The sequence below is a fragment of the Chiloscyllium plagiosum genome, chromosome 19, assembly GCF_004010195.1.
Source record: "Chiloscyllium plagiosum isolate BGI_BamShark_2017 chromosome 19, ASM401019v2, whole genome shotgun sequence".
In the NCBI taxonomy this organism is placed as follows: domain Eukaryota; kingdom Metazoa; phylum Chordata; class Chondrichthyes; order Orectolobiformes; family Hemiscylliidae; genus Chiloscyllium; species Chiloscyllium plagiosum.
Window position 1 is genome coordinate 57,281,991 of NC_057728.1, and position 23,576 is coordinate 57,305,566.

General features: G+C 38.2%; 1 protein-coding gene across 3 annotated transcripts in view; it reads right to left on the bottom strand.

Moving 5' to 3' along the window:
- Nucleotides 1-23,576, bottom strand: part of mon2 (MON2 homolog, regulator of endosome-to-Golgi trafficking) — a 127,518-nt gene that overhangs the window by 60,011 nt on the left and 43,931 nt on the right. For all 3 annotated transcript variants that reach the window (XM_043709976.1, XM_043709975.1, XM_043709974.1), the window contains exons 7-13: nt 23,188-23,313; nt 18,488-18,682; nt 13,385-13,509; nt 12,202-12,341; nt 7,829-7,979; nt 6,456-6,679; nt 4,453-4,534 (exon numbers count right to left, since the gene is read on the bottom strand). In XM_043709976.1, coding sequence (XP_043565911.1) covers nt 4,453-4,534; nt 6,456-6,679; nt 7,829-7,979; nt 12,202-12,341; nt 13,385-13,509; nt 18,488-18,682; nt 23,188-23,313 — 1,043 coding nt within the window. The remainder of the gene's footprint in view (nt 1-4,452; nt 4,535-6,455; nt 6,680-7,828; nt 7,980-12,201; nt 12,342-13,384; nt 13,510-18,487; nt 18,683-23,187; nt 23,314-23,576) is intronic.

Genomic DNA, 23,576 nt, shown 5'->3' on the forward strand with positions numbered 1-23,576 from the left:
CATTAAACTCCATTTGCCACCTCTCAGCCCAGCTCTGCAGTTTATCTATGTCTCTCTGTAACCTCCAACATCCTTTGTCACTATCCACAACTCCACCGACCTTAGTGTCGTCTGCAAATTTACTTACCCACCCTTCTACGCCCTCATTCAGGTTGTTTATAAAAATGACGAACAGCAGTGGACCCAACATCGACCCTTGTGGTAAACCACTGGTAACTGGACTCCAGGATGAACATTTCCCATCAACCATCATCCTATTTTCTTTCAGCAAGCCAATTACTGATCCAAACTGCTATATGTCCCACAATCCACAAGTTCCTTCCATCATCTATCCAAAGCACATTTAGTCCATCTATGTCACAAGCTTTACATGAAGCCCAGCGACTTCAGAATACTATTTCAGTGGTCTATTGCAAGTCCAGTATTCAACTGCAGTTGGCACATAAGGAAAAGGAACATATAGAGGATGGAGAATAAAATATATGAGTAGAAATATTAAAGAACAAAATAAAACTCTTGACCGTGTAGGTCAGCTGACAGAATACACAGACACTTTCTTTATCTCCAAAATCAATGAGAAAAAGACACATAAGACACAAATACTGTAGATGCTGGAGATCTGGAGTAAAAATGGTGGATAAACACAGCAGGTTTGGTAAAATTTGTGGAGACAGAAACAGAATTAATGTCTCAAGTCCTTGGTTCTTAAGTTACCTTATTGGACTTAAAATGTTAGCTATGTCTTTCTCCATAGATGCTGCCAGATCGGAGTTTCACTGGCACTTTGCTTTATATTTGAGAAAAAGTCAAAACTTGTAGTTATGCACACCATTTTATAACCTCAAAAGTAATTTTCTTATATGGTCATTAGCCATAGCCCATGAGGAACAGGCATCGCTGCTAGAGAGATATAAGTAGTGAAAAAGCTTGAGAAGCATCAATCTGCATAAAGCAAAAGAAAGGAGGTAGGCCTGCAAGAAATACCAGTAGGAGGAGACTTTCATGCTATTGTCACTATTTTCATTCCAACTAGTCAAATGAGCTAACCAACCCCCCACAGTGACCAGTTGTTGAAGTAATGTTGTACTGTAGGAAAGGAGACAGGCAATTTGTGCAGTGCAAGGTCCTAAAAGTAGCAATTGTATAACGGCCAGAAACATTCCCTATAATTTTCTTGCTGGCTGCATGGGCTCTGAGGTCCAAAGGAGACAGTGACTTCAGAGATTGGAAGCCAATGCCATGATCAACGTGCCCACATTGAACTGGCTAGACAATCTGATTAGCTGATGTTGGATGGGGATATATATTGATCATGGCCCAGTATAACTGCTCTTTGAAATATTGGCAGAGGATTACAATGGGGCCTTTTAACATTTCATTTAAAAAAAAAGCACTTTCAGTACTGCAGGACCCTATCAATGCTGCACTAAAATGTCAGTCTAGATTTTGTGCTCAACTCTCTGGAGAGGGTCTAGAGATCACAAGCTTCTGACTTTGAGCCTTACTTAGTCATGTAGACTTAATATGCTTGTCTTAAAATTCCTTTGGAGGACTCTCAGATTCTGTGCCAGTGCATCACTTCCAGCTCCAATATGAACGTGCACACAACCTTAAATTCTGGGATCAGGATATCAACAAATAGTGAGCTAGTATGAATATTATTTTCACCCCATTCTAGTACATACTCTGCTGCAATATTTTTTAAATGCTAGAAACGATTAAGGATCTTAAATATGTGAAACCATTAACTTGTCCGTGCTCTCCAACGGTGACTGATCAAGCAACAATTGATTGCTATACCAAAACCAGCCTTTGTAATTTCACAACATTTTGCAGAATCAAGTAAGAAAGACATTTACAGTGACTGGGTCACTGGAGGTGGAAATGACAGGAATTCTGACAGCTGTTGCTTTCCACTTCTTTAAGTGATGTTCACACAGGTAATGGACAAATGAAATGCCCTGCCTCTTCTGGCAGAATTTAAATTCCATGAAATTACACCCTGCTCCCTTCCCTTCTCTGATTGTGCCATTTGTTCATTAGGTTATGCTGAGGTTGTACAGGATATTGGGGCGGCCTGTTCTGGAGTTCTGTGTCCAGTTTTGGTCCCCCATGTTATAGGAAGGATATTATGGACAGGGTTCAGAAGAGATTTACCAGGATGTTGCTCGATATGGAGGGTTTGAATTATAAGAAGTCTGGGACTTTTTCCACTGGAATGTAGGAAGTTGAGGGGTGACATTATGGAGGTTTATAAAATCATGAGGGGTATAGAAAAATTGAATGGCAGGTGTCCTTTCCCCAGGGTGGGTGATTTCAAGACTATGGGGCATATTTTTAATGCGAGAGAAGAAATAATTAAAAAAGACAGGAGGGGCAATTCTTTTTGGTCACAGAGTGGTTCGTGTGTGTAATGAACTTCCAGAGAAAGTGAGGATGTGGGTACACTTACAACATTTAAAAGACATTTAGAAAAGTACATGAATAAGAAATGTCTGGAGGGATATGGGCCAAGTGCAGACAGATAGGACTAGTTTAATTTGGGATTATGAACTGGTTGCACCGAAGGGTTGGTTTCTGTGCTATGCCTCTATCCAACCACAGAAGAGCAATTTCAATGATCTTATTCACTTTACACATTCCAGTTTCCTAATGAAATGATGTACATGAAAATGCTGGTGGCTGATTTTGTGAAGTAAAAGCCTCACAACCCACCAAGATCATCTCATTTAATTCCAGCCTCTTAAGAATGCATGATTTTGATCTCTCCACCACTAATGAGCATGCCACCAGTTGCCCGAGTCCTACGTTCTGTAATACACTCAAATACGTATGCCTTTCTATCTTGCCTTCCTCCTTTAAGGCAATCCTTAAAGCTTCCTTTAGTCATTTAACATGTGGCTTGGTGTCATATCTTGCTTTATAATGTTCCTGCAAAGCTTCTTGGGATTTTTTATGTTAAAGATTCTTATATAAATACAAGACATTGCTGTATACTCCGTCAATTGAAGCTAACTTCAAATCTTAAGCCAATAACAGTTCGGAAGTCAAAATAGAAGTTGTGAAAATTGACTTTGATCAATTAACTAAGATGAAACTAAAACCAGGATGAATTCTCTAAACTTACAAAGTTGAATTAAACATGTATCACACATATCAGTCCTTGCAACAAATAGCTATCTCAGCAAAATTATCCAAATACAGGCAGTCCCAAATTGTGAATGGGTTCTGATCTTGAGTTTGAAGTTGGAACACCAAGTGAAACAGCCGTTCGTAAGTACAGGAAATGCTCATATGCTGGTCATTAAAATTACAGTCCTGTATGGGATTGCGTTCATAAATGCAAATGTTTGTAAATTGAGGACCTCTTGTATTAATGACAGTTTTGATAAATCAGTTTGGGAAATCAGTAGGAATGTTTCAGGTGTTTTGTAATTACAATATGTAAACAAATATATTTCTGGGAGCGATCTTAACAATTCCAATTCTGAAGCTACCAACTTACAAGGATAATTTGAAAGCAGTTTTTAAATAATTATTTAACTAGAACATATTCATTTGCATTATCCAAATATAACTATACTCCATGAAGCTAGAGACGGTGACTAAAGTTCACAATTTACTGTGCTTGAAATGACATTCCGTTTTGTTGATATATGATAATGTGGTAACTGAAGGATAACCTGTTGCAATTTAGAATGGAAATTATTCCAAATTTTTTTCTCTTTTATGACTAGTTGAATTAAAGTTACACTGTCCTTCAAACTTGTACTGTCCCCAGATCACACATTTGCAACAGTTAAAAGAAAAAATGAAAGACAAATGCACCAATTGTAAAGTCAATAGTGTACGCAAAGGAAATACAAACTGAAAATGTTGTAGAAACAGAATAGGTGTGGCAGCACCTGTAGAGAGAAACAGAAATAATGTTTCCAATCTGATATGAATCATCTGAATCTTGAAATGTTAACTGTTCCTCTATCCACAGACGCTGCCAGACCTGCTTCATTTCTGAATCATTAACAGTTTTTATTTCAGATTTCCAGCATTTACTGTATGTAAATGGAAAGGAGTCCTGGTGGAAAAATCCTTACAATAACAGATTCCAAGTAAATTCCTCCTGTTAACCATGTGGATATAATCAGAGAAAGTGAAAAATTAACCTATCTTGGCATGGTTGACTACACGCTTAATCCCAACACAATTCCTACAACTTTCACAGAGAATTCTGACATCCTATACCATTGAATAGAATCTCTTATCCAAATGTGACACATGAACAAAATTTTTTGCAATTGCCAGAATTAATTTGATTCCTCTTTGGCTTCAAAAACTGGATTTGCAAACAGGGTTTTTTGAAGCATTGGCATGAATACTTAAATTAGTTTCAGCTCAGTATATCAGCTGGGAAAACATAGCTAAGTAAGAATATAAAGAGCCATCTGTATTTACCTGGCATCCAGCAACAGCGACAGAGCTGCAAGAAGGCCACACCAACACGCACCGACCATCTCCTCCCATACAACTCTAGAATCTGATAAGAAATGTAGAGAAACATGTATCTGTGCTGTTATGCTTTTAGGAGTTGAATTTTCCACAATTGCCAAATTCCTTAAAAATAAGTAAATCTAAAAACCACAAATGAAATATGCAGCACAAAATGAGATTGCTAAAAACTTGTGCCACTGTTACAATAATGTTAAGGTAAAGTATGCTGAATGTGGCTGGTTTTAGGACAGAAGTAGTTGAGACTGCTTTTGGCCAATGATTCAAGCAGCAGAACAATCTGGGAATGGTAATACTGGAGAAAAGAATGCTGCGTTTTTATTAAATACATCAAAAGTCACAAATATTGTTTTACTTGTCTCAATGTTTCTTTTTTCCAAATGGACTGAATTGCTTGTCTGCTTATATTTCTCCCAATATTGTTTTGTGGTAATCATCGAAACAGTAATTCTTCATTATGAATCTCAACCATGTGCGCTGAACGTTTGATAAGCAAGTAGGCAGCAGAACTGGATCCTGACTTGACTAACATCTAGAGTTCAGTTATGAAAATTGACTCAGAAAGTTGGGGCTGGATCTCCTTAAAGTGACAGTTGAGAGGAGATTTGATATAGTTATTCAATACCCTGCAAGGTGTCTGGACAGAATAGATAGGAAACTATTCTCATTAATGGACACCAAATGAACCACAGGCAACATGAGTGGAGACTTCTTAATTACCCAGTAAATCACTCAGATTTAGAATGCACTGCCTAAGAGTGCAGATACAATCATGACATTCTGAAGGGTGTTGGATATGCACTCTAAGAGAAAAAAAACACTGAAAAGCTATGGGGAGAAAAGTGCAGAATTGGGACTAGCTGAGTTGCTTTTGCAGAGAGTTGACTTGAACACGACAGGCTGAACAACCTTCTTCTGCAGCGTAACCATTCTATGATCTAAACACATGTTATTTTACTTGATAGTAATCAGTAGCTAAAAATTTGGTGGCTTTTTATTCCACTATCAATCTACCTAATTGTAAAAAAAGTCAACTGGTTTACATTAATTTCTTCACTTTCAAAATAAAAGAACAAGCAGTCATGCTGGACGAAGATAGCTCAAAGCATCTGATAGCAGCCTTATCTGTCAACAGACAGAAAAGACACTGAAGGAAGGAAGAAATGAGAAACATTTGATGACAAACTCCTGCTGCCAATTTGATTACAATTTTTGCTAGTTTTTTTTGATGAATGCCATGAACATTTTAGATTAGATTAGATTAGATTCCTTACAGTGTGGAAACAGGCCCTTCGGCCCAACAAGTCCACACTGCCCCGCAGAAGCGCAACCCACCCATACCCCTACATTTACTCCTTACCTAACACTACGGGCACTTTAGCATGGCCAATTCACCTGACCTGCACATCTTTGGATTGTGGGAGGAAACCGGAGCACCCGGAGGAAAATCCACGCAGACACGGGGAGAACGTGCAAACTCCACACAGTCAGTCGCCTGAGGCGGGAATTGAACCAGAGTCTCTGGCGCTGTGAGGCAGCAGTGCTAACCACTGTGCCACCGTGCCGCCCAAAATAATATCTGTACTGTAACTGTGCAAAAAAAAAGTTGTCTCATGTCACTGGTGGTACATTTACCAATTTGTGATCTCTAGGTACTGACTCTTTTGCCACTAAGAACAGATTTTCTTATTTACTCTGTGAAAAACATTCATGATTTAAATACCTTTATTAATGACCTAGAACGATAATATGGGTTGCTAATGAAAACCTTGATGTATGTTATACAGCCCAATAAATACTGCCATGGAATCTGCATATTAATAAACAGCCAAAGAAAATCTTGCTTACTTTTCATTGCACAATATGGTTATATGATAAGCTGTCAAAACAAAGTTACAACTGATACTATTAAGATTAGAGATCTAACATGCAAAGCCAAGTGAATTTACCATCCCTCTCTTCATTTGCAGATAGCTTCTCCTGTTGCTCTGAAGACTGCACCTCCCCTGCTTGCTTTGTAACACCAGACTGGGAAGTAATTGCTTCACTGTCAAACTCTGCCTCGATCATGGCGGTAATGCCACGAACCAGATCCAGAAGGCACCCAAATGCTACAGACATGGCATAGCCATCAGGGATAGTAGGAGGCTCCACTTTGTCCAGCAATTCTAGGCTGAAGAGAAATTCACATTAACAGCTAGGTATTTTACAAGCCATTTACAGAGCAACACAATTATCCAAAGGACACGGGTAGGAAGTATTTCATTCAGTTAATTGAATTCCTGATAGTCGAATACCAGATAACATAGATTAGCAAAGCATCGGGACCTTGCCGGATAATCTGACATTCGAATAATCAAATGCCGGATAATCGAGGTTCCTCTGTACATTTTCATCATCAGATGAGAATTACAGCATACTAAATTGGCAATTTATAGTACCAATCCATTCTGAAGTGATTTAAAACTAATTATGATATCTTCAATGCGAGCAACTTTCCTAGAATTAGAAACAGACATTTAAAGTAAAGTCAATAATCCCACTAACTGGGATAATTTCATTACAGATATTTAGTTGAAAATGAAGAAAATAATAGTCAAGGTATCCAATTAAATTTCTCAAGTCAGAAACTCAAAACATTTCCAAAGTTGATGCAAACTGACAAAATGTATAGATTTAGGGTTTTTTGGGTCAATTTTCATCTCTATTCTTAAGCAGATCCTTGGTAGAGTATAATTCAATAAACACAAACAGCCCTCCCGTAGTTCACCCAAATGACCATATTTCATGCCAGCCTAGACAGTGACTATTTGCAGCTGAGCTTAATCTGGTCTTTATTTGATGTACACTGAAAATGTTTTAAATGAGAAAGACGACATGTATCAGAAAATTTAATATTCAGTTCCCACATAGTTTGACTATTCTGGCATTACAACGTACCATCTATGATGTCTATAATGTGCAATCAAAAGCTGACAAAATGTCAATGGGCAGATAACCAATTAGGTTCCCTACAATAGCAAACACACAATTGATAATAAATAGCTTCTTAAAGATGTAGGTGCTTCAGACTTGATTTTTAGCCCAGATTTCCTAAATAATTTCTCCATATTAAGTAATTCCAGAATAATTTTGCTTTATTCTGTGGCCTTTTTTTAATGGAACGCAGCATTCCACAACTAGGTGAAACAACAAACAAGGTTCTCTGAGACCTTTGACAACATCCTTCTGGAATCAATATTCCAATATGCTGTCACATCTTGCAAATGAAATGCTTGCACATCAATATCTTTGGATGCCAGTGAACTGAATTTACACTCACTAGGCTGCTTTAGAAGTGCCTTGTACAGAGGTATTTAGAATTGGAATCCATGTGCCTCTATATTCAAAAGCTGGTTGTGGGGTCAGTCCCACAGTAGCATTCATCCCTGATCCATTCTGTGCTGTGGCAGGACCACCGCTTCCACTTGTGCCTGCAAGAACGACAGGAGTTAAGAGCTCTAATACATTAAACAGGCAGAACAAGAACTAACCAACTCAGAGCAGACTGCCAGATATATATATATATCCTGAGCTTATTACGTCAGTTATATGTTTGCACTATTAGTGAATCCAAGCTTTTAAGAATATTACTGACTGTAACCATTGGATAGATTTACTTTCATCAAGATTCAAGAACCAGTTTTATTCATAGAAATTGCTCTTTTCATTTGTAGATGGAAGTATTTCATTTAAAGCATAAAAACATGTACAAGTTATGAAGACCAACTTGTTGAACACAGGAACCTTGATTTTAATCTACGATGTGGGGGCTTGAGTCAGACATTCATTTTAGATTCCATCCAATTTGACTCCCAATTCAATATAAAGTGTAAAATTAGGCAGAGAGAGACAGACATGTATCAAACTGAAAACCTAACCAAATAAAATCTGAAAGAACTGCGGATGCTGTAACTCAGAAACAAAAATAGAAATTGCTGGAAAAGCTCAGCAGGTCTGGCAGCATCAGTGGAGAAAAGTCAGAGTCAAGTGACTCAAGTCGGGTTGAGTGACCGTTCCTCAGAACTGTTTCCAGCAATTTCTGTTTTTGTTTCTGAAAACCTAACCAATCCAGCTGGAACAATAAGATTGGGGTGAATGAGTTTTAACCGTGGTGCCGATAGATGCACATCAATTAGAAAATAAAATGGATGATGGCCACACCCCATAGCAGTTGTGTTCGTTCACCAGTATTGGAGAATTTGGGGAAATGGATGCACAGGACCGATTTCAGCTTCTTTTGTCTGTTTCAAAAGTAATTGATTATAGCTTTTGGAAAAGATTTTGCTGTTTTTAAACAGTTTTTCTGAACAAGAAATGCAAAGAATAAAGAAGACAGTGTACAATTTACAAGTGCTGAAGAGCAATAAAATCTGGAAAAGAAACTAGACAATAATAATTCATACGGAGGTGTCTTTTTTAAACTATGCCCGACCACACTTTAGCCACACTGCTGTTCAGACCATACCATAATTATGGCATGGATTACCAAATCAACTCCTAACTTTACTCATGGTTTAGTGATGCACACGTTGACTGTTTCTGCTTACCAGAAAATGCACATTAAAAATGTAATACTTTAAATGCGTTTTGAACTAGTCAGATTAATAGACACCAGTACACAATGTATTACTATGTAAGTATGTGATAGTGTTGTCGAAATGAGTAGTGTTTTCATCTAAATTCCCATTCCATTCTGAAGGAAGTTACTTGTGCACTTAGTAGTGTTCTTAACCTCTCCATCGACACAAATCTGGAGCGGTATTTTGCTTACAGTGTCCCCAGTGACAAAATATCAAAAAGCTCACTGTCGTCCTAATTATGGTCATCCAATTCCATTTAGTGTACTGAATATTCTGAAGCATTGTTACATGCAACTCAAACCATTAATTCATTTTTCTTTCTCCACAGATGATACCATGCCAGATCTGTTGAGTATTTACCACATTTTATTTTTATTTCACATGTAGGTGCTCACTGCAAATGAATTATATGTTATTACCAGTCAGAACTTTGCTGTGTACACAGATCTGCAAAATATTAGCCAATGTTTGAACTTTTCTGGAAGTTTCAGAAATTGTGAAGTTTTGCACAAATGCTTGTTTGGCACACATTTGTGAGGACTATTCATTAACAGCCTTCAAAATGGAAATATTTAGGATGCTCCCTGTAGAGTTTTGATATTTCAAAACTTTACTGCAGTATAGTTAATGGGACTGAGAGAATAGGGCCATTCATTTAAAACAAGGATTTTCTCATTTCTTTCCCAATCATTCCACGATGTTTGCATGACGGAATGACTGGATAAGGAGCACATTGTGGTAGTGCTGGATGGATTCCCACAAATTTCTAGAGTTGTAGCAACTAACTGAGTGCTCTGATTCATTACCCCAACACAACATGGTACAACACTGGAGTTAAATTTGTGATTAATGTTTGTCTCAAGCCAAAACAAAACAAATCAAGTCTTCATTTGTTACATTTATTTCAGGCACCATGTGCTTAATTAAAAGCATTGGCACAATAGATATCTTTAAAAAGACAACATAATTAAATTGAAATGGAATTCAGTACTCATTCCTGTAATTGATGAATAACTGTCCAAATGTAAGTCTTAATCATATTAAATCTGTATCAACATTGGACATGGCAACAATTCTAAATATCAACTGGTCTTTTAGTGGTTGATCACAGTGTAAAGTTCCCATAAATATCCTGACAAAGCCTCCAGCCTCAAAAACCTCTTATTACATTCCTGCTGTCAAAATGTTTTATCCAAGATCTCCAGACTCTCTAAAATTAAGTACCACACAATGAATCTTGTATTAAATATCACTACTCTCAAGATGGTGGTCACAGAAATGTTTGGCGTACATTACAGTCTTCATAAATTGCGTCTATCTAATGAAATATTATGGATTGGAAAATTCAAGATCAAGTTCAAGACAGGATCTCTACAATAAGCGGCCAGAACTCATTTTAATTAGTCAAAAGTCTAAGAATATGTTAGAACCTTAAAGATTCTGTTAACATAGATACATGATTGATAGAGAAAAGACAAGATTTTGAAGATGGTAGATATTCAGAGGATGTTTGCCCTTGGGGATCAGATTGAACCAGGGGCACAGTTTCAGAAGAAAGGGTCTCTTCCTTTAAGGTGAGAAGGATTTCCACCTGTGAGGGTCATTAGTGTTTGGAATTCTCTCACCTGCTAAGGGACGAACACTAGATCATTCAACATATTTAAAATATAGTTCAATTTTTGAATGAGAACAGTCGGAAATCATGGAGAAATTGCAGAAGTAAATTAAACTATAATTAGATCAGCTGTGACCTAATGAATGGTGGACTAGCTTGAAGGGTAAAATAGTCTATTCCTACTCTTATTTCTTATGTTTTGAATTATTCAGTCAGAAGACAATAATGGCAAAGACCTTATTGACAGAAAATAGAGCCAGGTCAATCAAACATTACACACCCAGCAGGTGCCTGTTCTCTGCAGAAAAAAAAACTCAGTTTAAATTTGAAGAAAACCATTTACCGTTTCTGCAGCAGTTGTTTTGAGCTTTGACTTTGGAGTCAATAAATCAGAGACATTTTCCAAGTCAATCAATTTGTACTACTTACAGACCAATAGAACATCCAGAAAAAGACAACTGAACACCAAGAGCCTGACTAGGAGGATTATTTAACGTTGGAACCAGGAAGCTAAGGCTACTTCCCAGATTTTTTCTACATCCTCCAATCATCTATTTTTCCTTTTTGTTTGCCTGTGTGGCATTTTTAGAGGGGGACATGTACAAATGAGATTAGTGCTTTAGTTAATAATATTACATACCAATGGTTTATATGTGTAGCTGTAGTCTGGATTACTTATAATAAATAATTTACTTAGAGCGAAAGTCTGGTCCATGCTTTCTATCTTTCTTAGTCTGAAAGCCATGCAAATTGGGGTCTGTGGAGACTTTAATATTTGATACAGCTCTGGGATGAATTTATAACGTTACTCCAGTTGGTCATAATGCTACCACACAGTGTAGTTAAAGTGAATAGCACCAATGCATTTAAGGGAAACCATAAAAATGTACAAGGGAGAAAAGGAAAGATGAAAACAGAACCAACTAGAGCATAATACATACTGGCAGGGACTGAATGCTCTGCATCCGAGCTCTATAAGAGAACATACAAACAAAGGACTTAGTTCACCAATTAGCCCTTTGAACCTGCTCCATCAACATCAACAAGATAATGGCTAATCATCCCACATCCTATTTCATGACCTTGAGATAGTTTTAAATGAAGCAGTATCCCTATCTCTGAGCCAGGGATAGGGGCTCAAGCACCATCTACTCCAGAGGTATGTTTTATAATATCTCTGAACTGGTTGATTGCAAAATATCTAGGATCTGATGAAGAAAGGTGGGAGAAAACCCATTTGCATCACAAACACCAGGGACCTATTCTGATGAGTCATATTGGACTTAAAAAGTTAACACTACTCTTTTCACAGATGCAGTCAGACCTGAGTTACTCTCAAAACATTGCTGCTATTTCATCGGAGACCTGTTGGTCTGCATGATCTGTTTCTGTGCTGTAAATACTTTTAACAACTGCTTTAAACAAACCACTTAGTCAAATACAAGAAGTATATCCTACCAGTCTGCATATTTGAAATTGGATTGCTTCCAGTGCTGGGAGTAATAAAAAGAGATTGTATAAAAGATCCCAGTGCGTTCACAATGTCTCTGAATACCTTTGTTGAGTGAGGCTTCATATCATATGACTGACAGAAAGACCTGTAGGTGGAAGCAAACAATTCTCAAATTTGGTAGGATGTAAAAAAAACTCTCGGTTTTGGACTGTTGTTGCAGTTTATAGTTATAATACTACTGTATATAAGTAGCAATAATTCAACAATCTAATCCTAGACAATTAGAAATCTCAATCAAGTACAAAAAACATGAACATACAGTATGTTACAACATCAAACCAGCATTGGTGCCACAACTTTATTCCTTGTTCTTTAATTTACTCCTTTTTTTGTTTCCATGTTGCCTGGTTACACCATAAATTTCTCTAGTGCAATAGCCAATCTATTTCAAGATCAGATGCACCACTGCCTGACCAAGAGAATTAGTCCATTTCAGACTCATTTTAAAAGGGTAAGAAAACTAACCCAAATCAGCCTTATTAAGACAGTTTAATACTCTACATCGTTAATTTATTACAATTGGAACAGAAGCTTCTAAAATTGCTCATTTGCTCCTTTTATATATTGAGAAAAACAAAAACTGATTTGAACACAGATGTCTGACAGTTTAAATACCTCAAAAAACCTACAAGTCGTTTGGGCAACATGGTGGTATAGTGTTAAGGTCAATGGACTCACAAGTCAGAACCCAGGCCAATGTTCTGAGAACATGGGTACAAATCCCATTGCAGCAGATAATGAAATTTGTATTTAATTGAACAAAGCGTTAGCCTAATGGTGACCATGTGACCATTGTCAATTGTTCTAAAAGCCCATCTGGTTCACTAATGTCCTTAATATGGGAATGTGCTCACCATACCTAGTCTAACATACACTTGACTCCACACCCACAAAAATTTGATTGACTCTTAACTGCCCTCTGGATAATTAGGAATCAGCAATAAATGCTAACCTAGTCAGTGATGCCTGCATTCCATGAATGAAAAGAAAACGTTAAAAGGACCATAAACCTCAGCTAAGCACGATCAAAAACAATGAAAGTTTAAGCCACTTGTAGTGGCATTTCTTCAAAGCACACTCAGCATGAAATGACAAATTAGCACTTAGAAAGTGTTAAGAGATTATTACCGTAGCAGCTGAGGTTGCACACACAACCTGTGAATGCATTCCACAGCAACTGCTCGAAGCCACTGTGGTTTGTCACCATCCAAAAACTTCACCAGTAAAGACAAAAATATCTCACACTCAGTTACCTGGCAAACATTAAAGTGTGGCATTAGAAACACAGAACTCAGCAGCCAAGAAAACAAAATAATGTCAAGCAACCAGTTTTGATAAACCATACATTTTTGATTACATGTAAAAAAAAGAATGCTCTTCTTTAAATAATCACATATATTTGAGTGGGTAAGAAAGGCAAAAACTATAGATTTGTCAGAGATGAATCAGAATGCAGTTCAGAGAGATTTGGGAATATTACAATGATGAGAGCACAGACAGCTCAAGTTGCTAGCTGTCGTTAACGATTTTTCCCTTCTGCATATGTGTTCGCTATTTAGGCTCAAATTGAAGGATAACATTTTTGCAGGTGTGCATCTGTTAGTGTAAACTATGGTCTTCATTGGTTAGCAAAAGTCCTTATATAGAAATATGAGTTACAAAGAAGCAATGCAATACTGAAGACTACATAACCTGGACTGACACATTGTTACTGTACAACCAGTCACACAATAGGTCAAAAACTTTTCAGATAAGCTTCTGGTGTTCAGTGATATTCATGCCAGTGGAAACTCCTTTAGCTGATGGACCCTCTACCATGTTCTTGTTGATTCATAAGTAGAAACTATTTTCAGTCTGTTTGGCGAGTCAACAACTTGAAAGCATCAAATTAATATCAACAGAAAAGATAAAAGGAGAGGTAGGTAGAATTTTTCATTAAAGTCAAGTTCCATCCCAAAAATCTAAAGAACTTCTTGATTAAAAGAGACACCAGTCTTGATTGGAAGGGGAGATGAGCATAGAAAAGCAAAAAAGAAAGCATACAATGTGGTCAAAATTAGTGGAAAGCCAGAAGACTGGGAAGTCTTTTAAAAACAGCAAAGGACATTGAATAATGCAATAAGGAGGAGAAGATGAAATATGAGGATAAGCCAGCTAGTAGTATAAAAGATGACGGCAAGATATAAACTTGACCTCCTGTTGGGAAATAAGGGTGGTTATTTGCCACCCATTTGCCATCTGGGCGCCGTGTGGGCAGCACGGTGGCACAGTGGTTAGCACTGCTGCCTCACAGCGCCAGAGACCCGGGTTCATTTCCCGCCTCAGGCGACTGACTGTGTGGAGTTTGCACGTTCTCCCAGTGTCTGCGTGGGTTTCCTCTGGGTGCTCCGGTTTCCTCCCACAGTCCAAAGATGTGCAGGTCAGGTGAATTGGCCATGCTAAATTGCCTGCAGTATTGGGTAAGGGGTAAATGTAGGGGTATGGGTGGGTTGCACTTCAGCAGGGCGGTGTGGACTTGTTGGGCCGAAGGGCCTGTTTCCACACTGTAATCTAATCTAATCTTATCCAATCTAAAGGCAGGGCAAATGACCGAGGTGTTAGTGGGGGAGCACTTGGGACCAGCTCCCATAGGTCTTGGAGTTTAAAATAGGGTGGGGGGGAGGGGGGGGGGGGGGGGGTGAGAGAGAGGCCAATTTTGACTGTATTAGACAAAAACTTACAAAAGTTGATTGGGGGAGGCAGGTAAAGGGCCATCTGGCAAATGGGTGGTTTTCAAAAGCCAGATAACAAGAGCTCAGAGAAAGCATAACTCAAGCATTAGTGTTAAGGGCATGGCTGGCAGGAGGCGGGGGGGAAACACCGGATGACTAGAGAAATTGAGGGTCTGGTAGAGAAAAAGTGGCATATGTAAAGATAGACAGCCAGGATCAAGTGAATCCCTTGAAGAGTATCAAGCTGTAAGAAAACACGTAAGAGGGAACTCAGGACAACAAAAAGGGGGCATGAGATAGCTTCGGCAGATAAGACGAAGGAAATTCTACAAATATATTAAGGGCAAGAGTTACTAGGAAGAGAATAGGGCCCTTTAAAGATCAATGAGGTTATCTATGCTTGGAACCATATGAAATGGGTGAGATCTTAAACAACTATTTCATATCAGCATTTACTATGGAGAAAGACATGGAAGTTAGGGAACTCGGGGAAATAAACTGCTATGTTTGAAACAAGTCCACATTACAGAAGAAGTGGTGCTGGAGGTCTTAAAATGCAGAAAGGTAGATAAATCCCCGGGACCTGATCAAGTGCATCCCGGGGCATTGTGGTAAGCTAGGGAAGAAATTGCAGGATTCCTAGCAGAGATATTTGTAATATCGACAGATGTATGTAAAGTGACAGAAACTGGAGGGTGGTTAATGTTGTACCATTATTTAAGTAAGGCTGCAAGGAAAAGCTAGGAAACTAATGATCGGTGGCCCTGACATTGGTGGTAGGTAAGTTGTTGGAGGGGATTCTGAGAGACAGGATCTACATGCATTTGAAAAGGAAAGGGCTGATTAGAGATAGTCAGCATGGCTTTGTGTGTGGGAAATGGTATCTCACAAACTTGACTGAGCATTTGAAGAGCTGCCCAAAAAGGTTGATAAAGGCAGAGCAGTAGATGTTGTCTACTGAGACTTTAGCAAGGCCTTTGACAAGGTTCCACATGATAGACCGTAAGTAAGGTTAGATCACATGGGATACAGGGAGAGATAGCCAACTGGATACAACGTTGACTTGACAGTGAGAGATGGGAGGATGATGGTAGAGGGTTGCTGTTCAGATTGGATCAGTGCTGGGTCTACTGTTATTCAGTATTTATAGAAATGATTTGGATGAGGTTATAGAAAACATGGTTAGTAAGTTTGCAGATGACACCAAAATTGATGATCAAATGGACCAGTGGACTGAGGAATGACAGATGTAGCTTAATGCAGATAAATGTGAGGTGTTGCATTTTGGCAAGAGAAACCAGGGCAGAACTCACACAGTTAATGGCACGACCCTGGGGAGTGCTGTTGAACAGAGATATAGTGGTGCAGGTACACAGTTTCTTGAAAGTGACGTTATGAGTTGACAGGATAGTGAAGGAAGTATTTGACAGTCTTGCCTTTATCGGTCAGAGCACCGAGTACAGGAGTTGGGACATCATATTATGGTTGTACAAGACATTGGTTTGGCCATATTTGGAGTGCTGCATACAATTCTGGTTGCCCTGCTATAGGAAGGATGTTATTAAACTGGAAAAGGTGGAAAAAAGCTTTAGAAGGGTGTTACTGAGATTGGAAGGCTTGAGTTATAGAGAGAGGCTACATAGGCTGGGACATTTTTTCCTCTGGAATGTAGGAAACTGAGGGGTGACCTTATTGAGATTTATAAAATGATCAGGGGTAATGGATTGGGTGAATATCCAAGGTATTTTTCCCCTTGAATGAACGGAAAGACTGCAATCTGCTTGTTTACCTTGCAAAACAGGCTACATAATGAAAGCTTCATATTATTTAAATTTTGATGTTGGTATACACAATTGAAGCATTTAATATGACAAAATTATTTTAAGTATTTTATTTTCTGTACACATTAAACCTTAATTATCTTCATAAAGAAATCCCCTGGCAGCATGCTTCTCACACAAGCAACTTCACCCTTTCCACATGGCTGGCTCCTGCAACTGCATTGCCTAGTTTGCTGGAAGCTATTTTGTGTAGGCTTATTAAGCTCCTCTGAACTCAAGGTTCAAATAATAATCCACTAACTTTTTATTTATAGGATCATAGAGATGTACAGCATGGAAACATACACTTTGGTCAAACCTGCCCATGCTGAGTAGATATTCTATATTAATTTAATGTAGGATATCTTGTCAGCACTTGGCCCATATCCCTCTAAACCCTTCCTATTTATATAACCACCTCAGATGCCTTTTAAATGTTATAAATGTACCAGACTCCACTACTTCTTTTGGCAGCTCATTCCATATATGCACCAGTCTCTGCATTAAAATGTTGCCCCAGGTCTCTCTTAAATCTTGCCCCTCTCACCTTAAAGTTACGCCCTCTAGCTTTGAACTCTACTACTCTGGAGAAAATACCTTGGCTATTCACCTTATCTATGCCCCTCATGATTTTATAACCTTGCATAAGGTCATCCCTCAGGTGTTTATGTCTCTGCTGCATTTCTTGAATTAAGCAGTCAGGAAGTCTTTTCAGAGATATATTGGAATGTAATATTTAAACTGCTAAAAACAGTGCATTTTGAGGAGAAATCAAGTGAACGCCTATATAGGGTAACAGTTGCAACCTTCAATAATTGATATATATCAAACAATCATTGAACAAAGAAGTCAGCTGGTCACACATTCATTAACACGAACAGGTCTATTTACAGTTTCAAGGAGAAAGTGAGGTCTGCAGATGCTGGAGATCAGAGCTGAAAATGTGTTGCTGGAAAAGTGTAGCAGGTCAGGCAGCATCCAGGGAACAGGAGAATCAACGTTTCGGGCATAAGCCCTTCTTCAGGAATGAGGAAAGTGTGTCCAGCAGGCTAAGATAAAAGGTAGGGAGGAGGGACTTGGGGGAGGGGCGTTGGAAATGCGATAGGTGGAAAGAGGTCAAGGTGAGGGTGATAGGCCAGAGTGCTCCTTGGTGGAGTGGGAGGGGGAGTTGAAGTGTTGAGCCACGGGGTGGTTGGGTTGGTTAGTCCGGGTGTCCCAGAGGTGTTCTCTGAACCGTTCCGCAAGTAGGCGGCCTGTCTCCCCAATATAGAGGAGGCCACATCGGGTGCAGCGGATGCAATAGATGATGTTCCACCTATCGCATTTCCAATGCCCTTCCCCCAAGTCCCTCCTCCCTACCTTTTATCTTAGCCTGCTGGGCACACTTTCCTCATTCCTAAAGAAGGGCTTATGCCCGAAACGTCGATTCTCCTGTTCCTTGGATGCTGCCTGACCTGCTGCGCTTTTCCAGCAACACATTTTCAGCTATTTACAGTTTCATTCTTGCATTACTGCAGCGGAACATATCAAGTGCATCTAAAAAACAATCTTAACTACATGATAGCCAGAGTAAATATAGATGCAGTATTCTAAAAAACTGAGAAAAGTTTATAGAATGAGTATATATTGGCACAACTTCCTCGAACAAATACCTTTAATTCAATAGTTAAATGAGATTTAAAAAAAACTAGATCCTTTACCAAAAGGCTATAGAAGTGCTTAATTAAAACGGAAACCACTCTCAGAAGGCGCATACAGATGGGAAAGTATGGCTTCTCCACAGGAGTTGGGGAAGATGGGGTATTAGTACCCTGTCGAAATTTGATATTGGGAGAAAACAGCTTGATCACCAAGGGACACACCCTTTCTTTCAGAAGGAAACTGAACTCTTGGTGCTGTAAGGAAAAGTAGGGAACAAAAACACAAAATAAAAGTTAATCAAGGGAAGGTGGCATTTTCAGTACTAAATCCCATTACCATTAAGACTTAGTTAAAGCATAGTTATCACTGGCCACGTAAGTCCTATTATCAGTTTGTCTACTGGCATTGCCCTTCAAAATTAACACACTGTTCAAAGTACTTTTGGTGACAAGCTTTAGCATAGGTTGTGCATATTATACTGAAACAAAAGATAATAAGAATAATTAATAACCTGTGGGAATATCTTTTCTATCAGAGTAAGATTTGAATTTATTTAAAATGCTCTGTGCAGAATAGCCAATACACTGAAAATAGAAATCCTGTTCAAGACACAAGCAATTAACCAATCACTAGGATCCCAGCAAAAAAGACAAGACTATTATGGAAATGGCCAATGAGACCCTTAAAGAAGTATAGAAACTACACTGCAAATTCTCTTTCTTAAGTTGTGTAAAATTGGCCATTTTATGTGCGTGGCTGAGAAAGGGGGCAATGCGGTTATTCACAAGATATTAGTATCCAGCAGACTTTACCATCAAACATGACCGCATGCATAGATTAGCTCAGAAATCCGAAATCTCAGTTTTTAATTCAGGACTTTGAAATAGGCTGCACTGTGGATGCTGCCACCAGTTTATCCCCCATTGACAATCAATGAAATTAGCAAGAGCTGTAGATTTCCCATTCTTAAGTTGCTGTTAGTAACCCCACAAACTTGCCCTGAAAATATTAACTTCACTCGCAAAGTAAAAATTCTTTGTTTAAAGTTATAAAAATACTTCAACTTTCAACCTCACTTTATGAGTATGCCCCCCAATTATTTTTGTTTGATATTTTTAAAAGTGATTTTGTATTACTGCTGTTTCCTCTTTAGGTGACTGTGCAAATCCTTTGCTGTGATTGGCTGCTTGAGCAACCTGACGACATAATTCCAGTTTGAGTAAATAACAGAATGTTACTGCATGGCAACTATCCTTGGTTTGCCACTGCCCACAAACTCCAGGCCATTAAGCATTTCAGAGCAACACAAAGTGTGTATTCATAATGAGACCACTTGTGATGTTAAACTGAGGTCCCGTTTGGTCTTCAAGCGGATGGGTTAAAAAAAAAACATGGGACTGCGTACTAATTGTATTTTAAGTGCTTTTAATTGTTTGAATGTGGTGGGAATTAGCATGGCATTCATGTGTACCCTTTATAAGGGTTCCCCAATGTTCATGTAGTAGTCAAGTTCCATCTGCACATAACATCTCTGAACAAGGTGATTAGAAAATATTTTGTACCCTCTATAAAGTTATGACTAGTTGGAGAGTTGGAGGGAATATGTAACTCAGCAAGTATATGAAAATAGGTAAAAGATTGGCTCCGGTTGTACACTTCATTAACTGGTTTTCTGGAACAGAATAATATGTAAAGAGTGGGGATCACTCCCTAGGGTTTTATCAGGGCTCTTCCCCTTAACACAACCAAAACAAATTAGTTATCTCATTCTGCAGGCAGCACCTTACTATGCATCAACTCCCATACTTGTCTTTGTGATACAAATGACCACACATGACAAGTAATTGATTAGCTACCTCGTATTCTCGCTTCCTGGAATGTGTTAAAAAGCACTTTATAAAAAAGTACTTAGCTCTGTGGTTTGAAACTTCTAAGGGGATGCACATTAGTACCATCTACTGCAACTTCAGGACCATAAGCCCCTTGAGGAAAATCAACAAAAATATACTTGAGTATTGCTTGCGTCACCTTTTATCAAAGGACTGAGGAAGTAACAAAATTGACTGGGACATGAGGAAAGGTGATCAAAAACAGCAATAAGGAAAAAGGAGATACAGAAACAGAAAACAAAACATATAAATCACAAGACAGAAAACAGCTAAAAGCAATGAGACTCTGATCTTAAAGTTCAGAAATGATGCAAAATTAGTTATTTACAAACAAAAGTACAAAGAAAATAATATAAATAATTCGTAAATTTACATCTCCTTTATGCCTGAAAACAGATTAAAAATAATGGGAAACACCAGAACTGACAAGGTCGATCATGGGCATTTTGATGAAATTTTTGAAAGTTCTGAAACCATATAATATAGGTCTAATTTAAATATGTGCCCGAACACAATACTAACAACAAAACATGTCACTCAAATTGTCCCACAACAGACAATTAAGATACAGCCAAATTTAAAGAGCACATAAACTGATATTCCACGGCAGAACTCCAGAGGAGTACAAACTTTAAACACGAGCTCGGCTAGTCTGCAGAGAAAACAGGATACTTTTTTCTAGGGTAGTGAGGCGAGATATTGACATAATAATGATACAGTCATAGAGATGTACAGCACGGAAACAGACCCTTCCATCTAACTCATCCATGCTGACCAGCTATCTTAAACTGATCTAGTCCCATTTGCTAGTACTTGACCCATATCCCTCTAAACTCTTCCTTTTCATGTACCCATTCAAATATCTTTTAAATGTTGTAATTGTACTAGCCTCCATCACTTCTGGTAGCTCATTCCATAGACACACTACTCTGTGTGAAAGCTGCATATTAGGTCTCTTAAATCTTTCCCCTCTCACCCTAAACCTTTTAGTTCTGGACTCCCCCAGCCCAGGGAAAAGACGTTGTCTATTTACCCTATCCATGGCCATCATGATTTTATAAACCTCTATAAGGTCACCCCTCAATTATGTCACTGTACTAGTAATCCAGAGGTCAAGGCTAATGATATGGGATAAGATCACACTATTGCAGCTGGTGAAATTTAAATGTAATTAATAAATACAAAAAATTCTGTTAAATAAAAGTAGTCTCACTAATGGTGCCATGAAACTATCACTGATTGTTAGAGAGACCCATTTGGTTTACTAATGTCCTCTATAGAAAGAAGTATGCAATCCCTACCTGGTCTGGCCTACATATGATCCAGACCCAGAGAATTGTGTGCATATATTTAACTGCTCTCTGAAATGCCCTTTCAAGCCATTCAGTTCAAGGACAATGGGTGATGTGCACCAAATGCTGGCCTTTGTAATGCCATTTACAAAATACCTTACAAGAATTGTAACAAACACTGCATTGAACAAACAGGCAGAAAACTAACCACTAGGATAATGAACATCAACTAGCCACAAAAATACATGATTCACTCTCACTACCATTTTGACTGGGACAACACATCCATCCTAGGACAAGCCAAACAGAAATACTTGTGAGAATTCCTAGAAGCACAGCACTCCAACCGGAACTCTATCAACAAACACAATGACTTGGATCCCATTTATCACCCCCTGAGAAAAAGAGCAGGAAATGATGTCACCAACCCAAACACAAATAAAAAGCAGGCCATACCACCAGTGCTTCACTGATGATGTTACCAAATATGGTGACGAAACGTCTGAAAACAAACCTTCCAGTGAGTAAACATACATCCAGAACTTCAACCAGAGCTACAAATCTTCAAAGCTCGCTAATGGTATGTTATGTTTGAAGGCTGAATGGCTTGTTTGTGTACTTTTTTTTCAAATAAATAAAGGTAATTGTAGCTGATTTTATGAAGAATATTACTGTCTCAAATGTTATAAGTCCTTTATTAAATGTAATTAATAAATCCTTAAAGTATATTACTCATGCTATTAGACCTGGTTTCCCCTACAGTGCCCCACAACACAAGGTCAGCTTAAGTCTGCTAAAGGCATATGCCGCCACTAACAAAATGTTGTACATTTAGGTACAAATCTGTTTTCCTTGAGTACTCAAGACTAATGAGGCTCTGAACAAATAATTTCTAGCCACCTTTAAACTGAACAGTTGAAGAACTCCTCAAAAAGCAAGAATTATACATTAAAATAAGATCATTGAGTGCTAATAAAATCAGTGATCACAATTTATTGCTGGAAAAGAATATAAGTTCAAGATAAACAAAAGCATGAACACTACTTGAAATTAAATTGTTTTTCATAGCTTAGATGGTATTCAGGAAGGTCTATAAAACAACTCAAGCTAATATTAATAGGAATTAATCTTCCTCCATTAGGCACATATCTTTTCTGAAGCCAGCTCCCAACAGGAACTATTTCCTAGTTACCATCCTGGCAACGATGAAATGAAAACAAACTTCACAGTGGGTTCTCTGCCCTTCTGTTGGCAGATAAAGGATGTTAGATTAAAAAGGTCACAGAATAGTGAAGTTTGCTACATAACGGAGTGTAAACCGTTAGCTCAAGTCACCAAATTTTAAACGTTAAGAGTAAATTTTAGCTTTCGACAAATGAAATTCACAAGGTTAGTGGTTAGATGCTTTGTAAGTTGTGTTATTTGACCTCATTTCAAATTTTGGGTTGATTAGGTAGCTGATCTCGGATCAGACACAGATTATTAGACCAAAAACCAATGTCCAGAAAATCTCTTTCATTGAATAAAATTACTGCAAACTCAAACATGTTCCAAGCTGTCATATTTGAAACAATTTACTTGTAAAAACACTCGTGGAAAGTCATTCAGAACAGATTCTAGAAGCTCCAAACCAAATGTTCGGGTCATTTCTGTCATTCCGACCAACCAGTAAGGAGCATCTGCATTTACCAATTGGCATAAATCCTGGAAAATTAAATGAGATAGATGTCAAAGGAGAGATTGTGTAATAATTATCATACAGAATAAAATCATATTAGCAATGCTTGCAATACAGGGAGATCCATCATTGAGGAATTAACAATATCTTCTCTCTGTGTCATTTGGTTAATGTGAATATCATGATTCAAAGAATGCCAGTGACCTAATCGAGAAAACAGACTTAAAGAGATACTATGCTGAATTAGTGAACACGACTGAAAATTAAGTATTGTTGAAGCACAACAACC